At 41.7% G+C, this 13088-nt stretch overlaps 1 protein-coding gene across 2 annotated transcripts in view; it reads left to right on the top strand.

The window, feature by feature from the left end:
• Window positions 1-321: 321 nt before the first annotated feature.
• The window catches only part of AP1G1 (adaptor related protein complex 1 subunit gamma 1), a gene marked incomplete at its 5' end in the record, with an annotated part of 30539 nt that continues 17772 nt past the window's right edge, over window positions 322-13088 (top strand). Inside the window, 7 exons of one of the 2 annotated variants that reach the window (XM_084270240.1) lie at window positions 322-522; window positions 4418-4542; window positions 7075-7216; window positions 8460-8556; window positions 8877-8953; window positions 10197-10205; window positions 12654-12749. In XM_084270240.1, coding sequence (XP_084126366.1) covers window positions 322-522; window positions 4418-4542; window positions 7075-7216; window positions 8460-8556; window positions 8877-8953; window positions 10197-10205; window positions 12654-12749 — 747 coding nt within the window. The remainder of the gene's footprint in view (window positions 523-4417; window positions 4543-7074; window positions 7217-8459; window positions 8557-8876; window positions 8954-10196; window positions 10206-12653; window positions 12750-13088) is intronic. The other variant, XM_084270239.1, reaches the window with a different exon arrangement.

Genomic DNA, 13088 nt, shown 5'->3' on the forward strand with positions numbered 1-13088 from the left:
GAGAGAGGCAGGTGATGCGAATATGAGAGCCAGCCTTGCAGCATGTCATTTCTGTCTGTTTCAGGTAGGGAGTCGTATGTTCACCTGGCACCTAGCTCAAAGTACAGCAATTCCTGTTTCAGATGTTCTGGGAAAGCAAGTGTGGTGTAGAATGAATTCCTCTGGTTTTCAGGTTTACTTTTAACTATGCCACTGAAGCAATCTGCATTTTCTTAATTCTCCTACACATATGATTTGCAGGGGGGAAGGCTAAAGTACGAGATTACTATGAAGCCTTTAGGTACGGTACAAGGTTTACAGTTCTGTCTCTTCTCCCAGAGGATGCCAGCCCCCATCAGACTGCGGGAGTTGATCCGGACCATCCGGACAGCAAGAACCCAGGCAGAAGAGCGTGAGATGATTCAAAAGGAATGTGCTGCTATCCGCTCGTCCTTCCGGGAGGAAGATAACACATACCGATGCAGAAATGTGGCAAAGCTGCTGTATATGCACATGCTGGGATACCCTGCACATTTTGGACAGGTAGGTCAGAGTTCAGTACTTGCTGTGCTGTGTGCATATGCCAGTCTGCTCCGTGTCTTGTTGGACACATTGACTTTTCAGAGCACTCCTAGCTGCACTCTGTCTGCTCTTTGGGGTGTTTAGGTGTCTGCCTTCACATAATTCTGAACAGACAGTAGTTAATTCTGATGTTGTTAGTGAGATCTGCTCTGTGGAGGCTTCCATGTCTTCTTACAAGACTCAAGGTTAGCCTGCTGTTATTCGACTGTCTGCTCCCCCCAGCCATGTTTCTGCAGAGCAGTGGTTCCTAAACCATAGTCTGGTACGTGTGGATATTTCTAGATAGGTTCAGAACAGCGCTGTGGAGTTCCGTCTCTGATGGAAAATAACCAGATGCTTCAAAGGAGGTTCTATAGCCTTTTCCTTCTAAGGCAATCTACTCTAGGCTGGTCTGGTCCCAGCAATAAGAATTTGGTTTTACTTATCCCCATCTTAGATGACTTGGAGAATGCTGGTATGAGTTTTCCATCTCTTGACTTACTTTTGACACATTTTTGTCACAGGTACCTTGTGGGAAAGGGAGACAGGAACATTGCAGTTCTTGATCTACAAGATCTTCATGTTGAGCTTTACTGAGTTTGGGGTATAGTCTGTTTTGCTTACAAATCAGTAGGTGTCCTGTTAGTAGCAATCGAACCGAGGCCTTTCATAAACTAAATAAAAACACATCAGTCAGATTTTTGTATCTCTTGAAGTAACTTCATGTCTTGGAGTCTATTAGTTCATGTTTCACTGAAACAGCAAACTCAAACCTTTGAAATAAAATTCTAAAGTGTCTTAGTGTTAGAAAGTGAATCTGGGCTGTGCTATTGCATATCAACAGCATCATCTTTTGCAGTGTTAGATTCTTCCTACAAGGTAACGTGTTACTGTGTAAAAGCAAGAGAATTTGTGTATTGCCCTGTTCTTAACACTTCATAGGCAGGCTCCCTTGTCCCAGAAGGAAGCTTCATGTCACAAAAATTACTGAGAGATCTACAAAAAGAAAGGAAAGTACAACAGATAAGTGTCATCTAGAATTTCTACACCTGGCCTATTTTAGGAACATCTTTAATTTGGATTGTTTTATCTTACTATTCAAGTATTTAATCTCACATATGGAAGGTTAGACGAGTTAACATTTTTTTCAGTTTCTGCTTAGTAATAGTAAATTACCTCTTCACTTTCAGTGGAAGAAGGGTAAAACACATTATTCATTATCTGTTATTGCTGGGTTTGCTACATCTCACACAGACGCATTTGAACTGATGATTTTGGGAACAGTACTTGTAACTGGAAAGAATCTCTCCAAGTGCTGATGCTGTGTAGGTGGAGTATAGTTTGCATGGGTTTGGGACCTGTTGAAGACACATGCTGTTCCAGCAGTTGTCTATCTTGTAGATAGTTCAAGATTGCAGATAGGAAGCTTGTGAGAGTGACAGGATAAACACACAGGGAGTATGTTTGGCTGAAAACCTGAAGAGGGCCACAGGCTATGTTAGTCTCTCTCAAAGATGCAAGCAGACAGCTGACTTCAACTAACAGTGTGCAAGGGGTAACCAGTAAATAAAAGTGAATTTAGAGGGGTCAGGAGTAGTGAATGGTTGTTCTGCTTTCTAAGCCAGGGATCCTCAAGTTTGGCCCAGGATATCTTACACACAAATATAATCATAAACACTGTATTTAGCCAGTACATGCTGAAATGCACTGGATGGCAAGCTGTCTTTTGAGCATGTGCAAAGGCCATTTGTACAAGTTGAGGTATCAGGCAGCCTGGGCAAATGGTCAGACAACTTTACTATTATTATTGTCATTATTTCCACTTGCAAAAAAAATCCAGTTGGAAGAGACACTCTGTCAGTAAAACTTGGGCAAGTTGTAGTCTGGCTTAGATGCATCTGTCATATCAGGCTTTAGGAATGTATCTGTTACAGTGTTGATGTAGCAGATTTTAATTGTTCCTTTGGATTAAATGGATACAATAGTATCAATATTTCTTCCACTAATTAGACCTGCTGAGAGCTTCAGTTGATCATGTTTCTCAGTATTGTAGCACCTGAAGCTAGGGTGCATCTATTTGTTTACCAGTGAAAGAAGAACTCGGCCTTCCACAAAGTAAATTTCAATCCTATCTTTGAAAATCAAAAGTACTAGAAATATGTCTTACAGGATCTGTTGCAGTCACTAGTTTCCTTCTGCTTTTTCTCAGTTGTTCATCTTCTGCCTCTGTTGGCTCTTACACTGTAGTTTAAATGTCATCAGTTGTACATTGCGTTTTTGCAGAGGGTTGTGTAAGAAACTGTCCTGTAAACCTGGAGAAGAAAAGTGGTTCAGAAGCACATTACTCTCTCACAGAGCACTGGAAAGATGAGAGGTTGATATCTAGTGCTCTGTACCTGATCCCTTGTTGATCTTGCCCATCTGTGCAAATTCAGTTATCCTTGTGGATGACTGATCTTAACGGTCAGAGGTGTGTGTGTGTTCTAGATTTTCACCCCCTTTCAACCTAGCAAACTGATCTCACTTTCCAGCTTTTCCATACCAGTTTGTCACCCTGCAGGGGCTGGGTGTTCACATGTCACAACTTCTTGCACAGCTGCGTTTGATGTTCTGGTGCCATGGAGCTGTGAGATCGTGTCAGTGGCCAGTCTGTAGCACTTTTCCTTTGGCACTTCAGTTTTAATTTTCTTGTATCCTGACGTGCGTGTGCTTCCTGCATCTCACCTGTGTCTCTTGCCCTGTTCAAGCTTCCCTATAGCTAGGAACCATGAAAATCTTTTCATGATGCCCTGTATTTTTACCTGTGCATGCCCCTTTACCTCCTGTGAAATGGATTTGTTGCAAGCTTTGTCTGACCTCTCCTTATATCCATTGTGTATGCTTACGTGCTGCCCCAGCTAATTTGTAAAACAGGGTATGTGTTTGTGAGGGACAGGTCTCATCTGTTTGGGAAGCCATTTCTACTACTTCCTCCCTGGAAAGTAGACACTGATTATACTTGATTAGTTTGTCTGTTAGAGAACAATGTTTTATTGCAAAGTAGTGTCAGGATATCTCTGTCAGTGGTGTCTCTTTGTTTCTTTTTTGGTTTTTTCTTTAGAAAGAAAGTGTTAGGTTTAAAAATGGGTTAGCAATTAAGTTCCTAATCAGCCGAGTGCCGGTGGCAGCTGTGCACGTTGTCTCGGGTCTCTCTTCTGCTGTTGAGCACAGTTGAACGTTTCTGACGGTGGTGGCAGGGAAGCTTGCAGTGGCTGCAGCGCGCATGGCTTTAGTCTGACTTCAGGATTTCCAGTAGCGATTACAGAGCAGCACACTCAACTATTGCTGATGGTATCTAAGGTTTACCTAACTGGAAAGCCAGCTACGGATCATAATAAACAAAACTTGATTTTGATAGTTTACTTACATGGCATTGATCCTCTCTCAGTAGGTAGATGGACCATCTAAGCCCGGTTCAGAAGTTTCCAGTGCATATCAAACATGACACATGATCTAGATTTCTAGATCTTTACTATTTTGTTTATAATGATGCATCTTTTGTCTATAAACGTTACATATTTTACTTTTGTGATCTGATGTAAATCCACATACCTGTTGTATCTGAGGTTATAGAAGGCCAATGGTGTCTGGCTACTTCAAGACACAGGAGCTGCTAATGACTGTTCTGCTGGCTTGCTGGAAACTTTAGGCAGGTCATGTAACCTTTCTTTGTTTTCCACATCACCAAAATGGGAATAAAATGTATTTTAAAAAATGCATTCCAAGAGACTTAAATGAGTAAACATCAACGTTCAGACTGTTTCTCATGTAGCTAAGAAGTAGTTTAAGCTAATCCTGTCCTTTTTCCTTTTAATTTGTTTATTATTATTTTTTCCAGTTGGAGTGCCTCAAGCTCATTGCCTCTCAGAAATTCACAGACAAGCGCATTGGGTATTTAGGTGCCATGTTGCTGCTGGATGAGAGACAGGATGTCCATCTTCTTATGACCAATTGCATCAAGAAGTAAGGGTACCATCTCTCTCTCCATCAACACATGCTTTGAGGTTTCAGGATCTGAAAGTACACTCCTGACAGTGGTATTTTGAGTACTTTAGTTTTATTCCCTTGTTATCTTCCATTTGTTGTATTTTGTTAACTGTACAAGACTGTTCTAGTATTGTACTGTATTGGATGACCCTGTCCAGCTTCCTCTTAGAGGGAAGGTAATATAAAATGGCACTGGTCCTGAAGAGGTGTATGTGATGAACACGCTTCATGTAACTACTGTTACAGAATGGTAGCACGTGTTTCTGAAGGTCATGTGAAGATAAATAAAATCAGGAAGGTGCCCAGATAGTGCAGAAGACCTGCAGTTGTTGTAAAGAGCTCTCTTCCATGTCTGTAAATCAGTTATCTTCCAGCTTGCAATAGGAGAGAGACAGGTGAGCAGTAATGCAACATCAGTAAAGGTCCATGCACTTTTCAAATGTGATTGAATCAGGGTGGCTTTGTAACAGTTAAAACTTTGTGGGCTGGACTGGCCATCATGTGTCACACAGTTCTGTATATTGTACCAGCCATGTTGTCCTTTGATTACTCGACTCCTGCTGATGAGCTGAGAGTTGTCTGGCTTCGAGGACCAAGGCTGTGTACCCTGCTTGCTTTTTAAGGCTGGCCTAATGGTCCCGATGAATGGTTTTCCCTGGAAGCAAGGCAGGAACTTGGGATGTGCTGTCTGATTGGCATTTTGCTGAAATCAGACAAGAGGGGATGGAAAATGACTTTTTAAGCTTTTTTTCCTCCCTCTCAGCAAAATGGTGTTAAACTGGGACTGGTTTACCTCGGAGTTTAGCAGATGGTGATTGGTGCATTTCCAAAAACGCTCCTTTTCAGATGGATGGGAACAGGAGTGGAACAACTGGGATCTAGTTGATTTATCCATATGCCTGCTTGGTTGTGTGGTGTGTGTGTTGTTATTTACTTTTAGAGTATAAGCCTCCCAGATATTAGCAAGTAAAGTATTGATCTTCAGTTAGACTGTGGGGTTAAAATGCTTGGGAAGAAACTTGACAAAACTGCAGGCCTGAGGATCTGTGAACTTTGGACCTAGAGTCCAGGAGAGAGGAGAAAGTTGGCTAAAGATTTTTTTCATTGAATTGTCATACCTGTGAGGCTCTTACATTAGAACTAGGCTATTAGGTTAACGCCTCTTTTGATTGTTTATGCTAAAATGAATTTAAGTGGTAAGACTGTAGTAAGTGTGAACTAGAGATGGGTCAGACTGAAGCTGAGCAAAATTGGTGGACAGCTTCCTACCATCTTAGTGGGTTGTTTATTGCGTTCTCCTTTGGCTTCTGTATCTGCCACTTTGTCTTGCTTTTATCTAGACATTAAGGCATTTAATTGTCTTTCATTATTTTATAGCAAGACCTAGATATTGATACCAAAAAACCCACCCAAGTGGGAAGCAGGCCCTTGTGAAGCACATACTTGCTGTACACACAGGTGTATATATAGCTGCCAAAAATTAGTAAACAGAAAGGAAACAAAAAAAGCAACCCATGTAGTGGCATGTGCTCTGTGTTCCTTCATCTGCATGTGGCCGTAGCTGCTTGATGTCACAGTCAGTATCCTGTCTCCTGCTTTTCTGCACGTGGTGTGCATTTGGTCACATACCACTTGTTTCCCCTGCTCTCCCACCATGTAATCCCCATCTCCCCTCACCTCCCAGACCAGGAACCATAGCTTTGATCTTGGTCAACACTGAATCCTGGATACTGTGACAACATGAGTACCAAATCGTCTGATGAAAAAGTAGTGTTGAAATCAGTTTTAAAGGCTGCTGGGATTGCTGTGTGAGAAGTATATTGTCTTGTATTTACTGTGACACTGGTAGCTGGCCTCATGAATAGCATGGGCTGGGAGGTGATTTAACTTTTTACTGGCCACTTTTTACTGGCCACTTTTCACAACTTCCTTAGGCATATAACCAGTTAGCATTGCTAAACAAAATCCTGCATGGATTATTTTCAAGGCCTAAGAATGGTGGGATTTCTGTTTTTTACTCAGGTTATAGGATGTTTTTACATAGATTTTTATATACTGTTTGGTTTGCAAATGCAGAAGGAAAAGCCTCTACTAGAACATGTCTAAACTGGGGCAACCCACAGAATCACTGCAGAACTGCTCATGTTAAGTTTTCTGCATGCAAGTTCCAAAATGTGAGGTGTTGGCTTAACTTCAGAAGTTTTAGCAGAAATCTATATGGTCTTCCCTCTTCTCAGCTCAGTCCCTAGGTATTCACCTGGTAGTTTTAAACAAGTATTTTATCTTTGTAAATCTAAGGATTCGCTAAGTAGTAGTAGCAACCCTGCAGTGCACACACTTAAAGTTGCTATTGCTCCTAATGCATGCTCCCTAATAGCTGAGAGTCTGGAGGGTTCTTCTGGGCCATGTGTGCAGCTGGTTAGATGACTGTAGTTACAGATGCCTTTTCTTGTGTGTTCAGGTTCTCTGTGTGCATGCTGACTGGCTTTTTTTTGTTCTCCTTTACAGTGACCTTAATCACAGCACGCAATATGTGCAGGGGCTGGCACTCTGCACTCTTGGCTGCATGGGCTCCTCAGAAATGTGCAGAGACCTTGCAGGAGAGGTGGAAAAGCTCCTCAAAACTTCCAACTCCTATCTTAGGAAGAAGGTACTTCAGGGAACTTTTGAATACTTTGCTGTGGATTAAAACTCAAGATTGATCGGGTACTTTGCTAATATCTGGAGTACTATATGGCTTGGTCACACTGAGGGGTTTTCCCAGTGTGTAAAAGCTCAAAACACCCTGTCTGTCTGTAGCAGGAATGTTGTGTAAGCCTTGAAAAGATAAGTCTCTGACAGGTGAGACAGTTATTGCTGTTCTGCTACTCTGTACCTTAAGGTTAGTGATAGTAATATGAACACCTGCCTGCTAACCCTAAGCTTCTAGTCGTCAGTTTTATTTCTGTATCTTCTCTGGTAAGTCCAGAGAATCTTTGATTGTTAACAGTATAGGCTGGTATGTGATCATTGGAACCTATTTGATCTCCTCTGTTAATGATGGCAGTAGCATGTGAGATAGAAGGGTTAAGGGCTTGGCAGGAGCAAAGGATTATAAATTGTCTCATTTCCACAGTGCATGTGCCACAGCATCTGCAACATGTAATCACCTTTGTTCTTTTACATTTATTTCATTGTTCAATCCTGGAGAGGGTGAGGAGTGCTTAAGAGTCAGAAGAGATGCATTGTTACTGATTTGTCTAGTTGGACCTAGAGAGATTGGAGAGAAAGCAGTGCTAAAGACTATTGCTGTGCTCTGGAAAGAGGCCCTCAGTGCATTTGATTCTCCAGCAGCTCCAGAGAGTAGTGGTCCCTGTTGCTTCTGCATCCTAGAAGAAGTAGGAAAATTTGTTTGCAGTATACTTTTGTGTTACTTAGGGCTCATCACTTACAGGGGGAACTCAGTTTTTTGGGAAGGAGATAACATTAAAGAAAAAGAAAATGAGCCATAAATTTGACATAAATTTCTTTACTGGCTTCCAGTGCACTGCAACCTCCTTAGCAACAGGAAGACCAACTGAAGTAGCACTATTAAAGGCAGACCTGCTTTGTAGCTAATATCACTACTGAAGTGAATAATGAAAATAGGAATCATTGCTAGTTGAGAGTATGACTTTGTAGCTCTGTGCTCTGTTTCTTTTTTTCTTTCTTCCCTCCTCATGGCAGTTTTAGTGAACTCTTGTCTGTGATGCTGTTTAGTATTCCTTGTAGTAGAGAAATGGAAACATGTACCATAAACTTTGCAGGCCTTTGTATAACATGAGGTTTGTGATAGTTTCCATTGTGCTAGATGTTCTAAAACATGTATTGTCATCAATAGAGTATGTACTAACGGGGCTGTTTTTTCTGTACAGGCAGCATTGTGTGCTGTTCATGTCATTAGAAAGGTGCCTGAACTCATGGAGATGTTCCTGCCAGCCACCAAAAACTTGCTGAACGAGAAGAATCATGGTAATGTCCTGACTCTGTAGCAATGCTCTGCCATTCTTCATGGGGTGGTGCACTTGCTACTCAAGCCTTTCACTTGGCACTTTTGAAGTGTATTTGTATGATTTGTTTCTTCCTACTTCCATGCAGTGAAAGCAAATGTCCTTCAGAAGGACACTTGGGCATGACTGCAAGTGCAAATATATTCTGGGGTAGATATGTTGGATTCAAAAATAGTATTTAACTATTTCCTGTCATTTCCTTATGATCTTTGTCACATATCTGGATCCCGTGAAATTATGTTAAATGCAGATACTTTTTTCTTACCACCCTGCCTTCCTCAGGTGTTCTTCATACATCAGTTGTCCTCCTCACAGAGATGTGTGAGAGAAGCCCAGACATGCTTGCACACTTTAGAAAGGTAAGTGTGAACTGATAACAATGCAGAGTTAATAATAACGGTTTTATTTGTGGTGGGTTGGATTTTTTAGTTTGTGTTTATGCATCCTCTTAGTCTCCCTAGTGAAATTGATGTACCCATCTACTTTGAAAATAAAATCCCTTATTTGGGTGAAGAAGTTAATGATATTGTCTGCTTGTTACCAAAATTTAAAAAAACCCCAACAAACAAACCAACCAACCAACCAAAAAAAACTCCCACAAAATCCCCACCCCACGCTGAATTTGGGAACTTTGTATCTATCCCATATCCACTCAATAAGTGGGTAAGTTACAAAACACTAGTCTTAAGACCGCAGTGTGAAACTCATCCTAAAGCTAGTTTTAAACTGTCCTCTTTTATATTCCTTTAGGGATTGTTCCACTCTTTATAGGTAATTACATAGGGACATTGGAGTCATGAGTCTGTTAAATGTAAAGAGGCAAAGGTGAAAAACTGAGGTTTATACCAGCACCTGAATGCCTTCCTCATAGACACACAATTTTATAAACTCAGGTCAAAAGTACCAGTGGAAGTTCTAGTTCTGTACATTGCTAATCTCTAGTGCATGCTATATTACATCACTTTCCAGTGTAACAGACGTGTTTGAGAGTCAAGTCAGTCAAGTCAGTCTAGTCAGTCCTCCTCTTCTGGTTAGGAATGTTTGCTTCTCCCCCCACCCCCTCCCCAGCACAAACTTCTTTATGCTGCTTGCTTTAATTTGCTGTGCAGTGTTATTGCTATGTGAAAGAAGGACTGCCAGTAGAAGGGCTTCTGAGAATTTCAGTGATTATGTCATTCTGATGACTTCCTCAAAGAAGGAGAATTTGAACAAAGCTGATGGAACAGAACTGGCCATTTGCTCCTTTGGAAGCTTGCATGCCCAGTTTACTGTTCTTCCTTGGCTTGCCTGTATCATTAGAGATTTCGAACTGCGTATCCTTAGCATTTTGGCATGCATCTTCCCTTTCCCTGTTTGTATATGTCAAAGCAGTGGCACTAGGGTCATTTTAAAGGTTGCCATCGCTGCTATTAATTGCTCAGTTAAGATGGATAGGCATGGGAAAAGAGAGAAGAGCCAAGTCCACAGAGGTTTGGGTAGTAGATAGGTTCTTTTCTAGCCATCTCTTGTTGTTTTTATGCTGTGAATGGTAAACATTGATCTGTCCCTAATGGCTGCTTCGTCTGTTTTGTCCCTTTTGTCTGGAATCCTGCTGTGTGTTAGAATGAAAAGGTAAGAATTAATTCTTCTAGATGGTGCATGCTTGCCTTGAATCTGTAGATGTTTGCCTCTTGTGAGGCAGCACCTCAGTGCCACAGTTGTGATTGATTGCCACGTGCGTAGAACATTTGTATTTGTCTAATACTTTTTGTGTGCTGGTCTGGTCTTGTCACTAAACTTTTACACCCATGGCAGCCCTGAATCTCAGTTGTGGCCTTCTCCAAATATAAGCCTGCTATGCTCAAGCTTTCTCTTCTGAGGAATACTTCAGGGAATGTATTTTGTCCCTATGCAAACTGTAGCCCTGGACTTTCTTCTTACCACAAACTAGACGTTGTGTTTTGCCTGAATCATTGTGCAACTTTGGGTGATTCCCAAAAGGGGAGCATGGAGGGACAGTCAGTTAGCTGCCAGTAAGTGGGCTTGCAGTGTTGCAGAGAGCTATTGAGTACAACTGCATCGCTGATGTTTTTCATGGGTGTAATTTGACTATAGAAAATTGGGGTGGGGTGGCCCTCAACCGACCTCCATGGCTGTACCACTGCCCTTTGTTTGTTCTGTCGTCAGTCCTGAAGCTCTTGCATGTTAGAAGTAATTCCTGAAGAGTGAAGGTAGAAATGAAGAGAGATGATGGAAACTCAGCTGGTGTCCCTGCACTGTACCACATCTGTGCAAGACTTTAGTCCAGCTTAGTGCAGCCATATTCAGCCTCATTGTGCTCTTGGAACCTCCTGCTACCGTCTGTGCTGAATCTGAAGTAACACTTTGATTTGATGTTGTCAGAAGCGTCAACATTGCTGCAAGCAATTTAGTCTGAATGCAATCCCTGACTCACACTAGGCATGCATGAGTGCAGGAGCAGACCATCTTAAGGATGGGAAAATTTAAGTGTCTTAAGGGTGACTCATGGGGAAGGGTTTTACAGGGAACATTGTGATAAACTGTAGTTGTCATGCATGGAGCTGAGAGAAAGAACGATGCGGTCCTGGCACTAGCCATGCATCAGGAATGAAAAATCCACTTAGTGCTGCCACCATAACACTTCTGTCTAGTTTGTCACCTCTATCTCCAGCCAGTGTCAGGATTATTTTAATAATACTAGCATTGAGAGGGATAAAAGAAACTTTCTGTGGAAGGAATAAAGCTTGTAGAGATCCATATCTCTCTCATCCACTTGGAGAGATTTTTCTCTTACAGTTCAGTGAAAATTAGTCCAGTTTCTGTCTTTCAGCTGTAAGATTTTTCATAGAACGTGTTAAAGGTGAACTTTGTTTCATCCCTGAGACTTAATTTGTTACTCATAGCTGCTATAAACATTTTTGGATATAAATAGTAAGTTAGTTATAGCTTGTCTGCTTTAATGATTGCCTTATTTGCCACCCTGAATTAATAATTTGCTTGGCATGTGTAAAGATGCTGCAGAGTAATTACGTTACAGTTCCTCAGAGTTGCCCAGACAGATGAAGTGCATCACTAGTGATGCCCAAGATGGAGGGAGTTGAGCTAAAGTCTTACAGTTAGGTACTATTTCTTCAAACCTCTGTACAAGTCTTGAAAGATAACTTTATCCTATGGGTAGATGTCTGCTGGGACACCTGTGCCACCAACATTGGAGTAATCTGAACTGCTTTTGAAAGGTTTTTTTAGCCCCCACAGTTGGAAAGAAACTTTAAAATGTGAACAGTGTAAGTTGATAGGATTTTGTGCTCCTGAATCTCACGTGGTAGCAGTGCTTCCATCAGTTTCTCTACTGTTATGCAGAATCCTTTTAACAGCAGTGAAGCGAAGAATTTGGTCAGTTTAGTGTTGCTGCTCTTGACAAGAAGCTGGATGTGAAGAGGGGGAGAATAGACTCTGGAGCTACTTGCAGGGCAGTAGTCATCTAACAGTAGATAGAGCCCTGGGGAAACACTGAAGGGAGATGCATTCTCATCCCTATTTAGGAGCTTTTGGAGAGGAAGCAGATCCATAGGCTTTTCTTGGTAGAAGCTAAGTTGGATGGAGTATCAGACTTGAAGGAAGCAGTGCAGTACTTGAAAAGATCAAAACTCTTGCCTGATGCTTCCATCAAGATGTATGTTAAAAATGAGTCAGGAGCTTGCAAAGCCCTCGAGCGAAATCCTGGAATTACACTGTTTCAATAGTCCCAGCACATCCCCCTTTCATGAAGAGATGCATTTAAGTTGGTATTTCCTCTCAGGTCTCAATTGCCAAGCTGGTAGATGTAGTATTTTAAAGATACAACATGGTGCTCGACTCCCCACTTAACTGGTTCTAGTTGTGCCCTAGCTAAGCTGTGGGTATTCATATAACATCAGCTCTAGGTGTGCAGGTTGAACTTTGTGGAAGAATCCATAAACTGACTTTCTTTCAAATGCAAGATTTGTTCTTGGACCTTTACTTTAAAGCTGTCAGGAGGAAAGAACTGACACCCTAATAGAACAACTCTCTTCTTCACAGCTTGTTCCTCAATTAGTTCGTATTCTGAAGAACCTTATCATGTCTGGATATTCACCAGAGCATGATGTGTCTGGGATCAGTGACCCCTTTTTGCAGGTAAGAACTGATGCACACAGTAATTGATAGCTTTAGTTCTAGTACTGTGTTCTGAGACATAGATCTGATGAGGTGCTTACCTCAGGGCATCTGTGTTGATTTAAAGGTTTAAGTCTTTTCTAAGAGCTGATTGTGCAAATGCTCTTCATCTACTTTTGGGGGAAGACCTCTGCTTTGGCTTGAACAGCCATGGTAGTGCCTTACTGTGTTAGGTGAAGTTAGGACAAAAAGGAGAGGCAGCAACACGTGTTGGTCTCTGTGCCTGGTGGGTGATGGGGGCACCTCCAGTTAGTGGGAAGAAAAGGGGTGCAACACATGCCTGGTCTTGTTGGTAAAGGC

The sequence above is a fragment of the Gallinula chloropus genome (assembly GCF_964237585.1).
Source record: "Gallinula chloropus genome assembly, chromosome: 13".
In the NCBI taxonomy this organism is placed as follows: Eukaryota; Metazoa; Chordata; class Aves; order Gruiformes; family Rallidae; genus Gallinula; species Gallinula chloropus.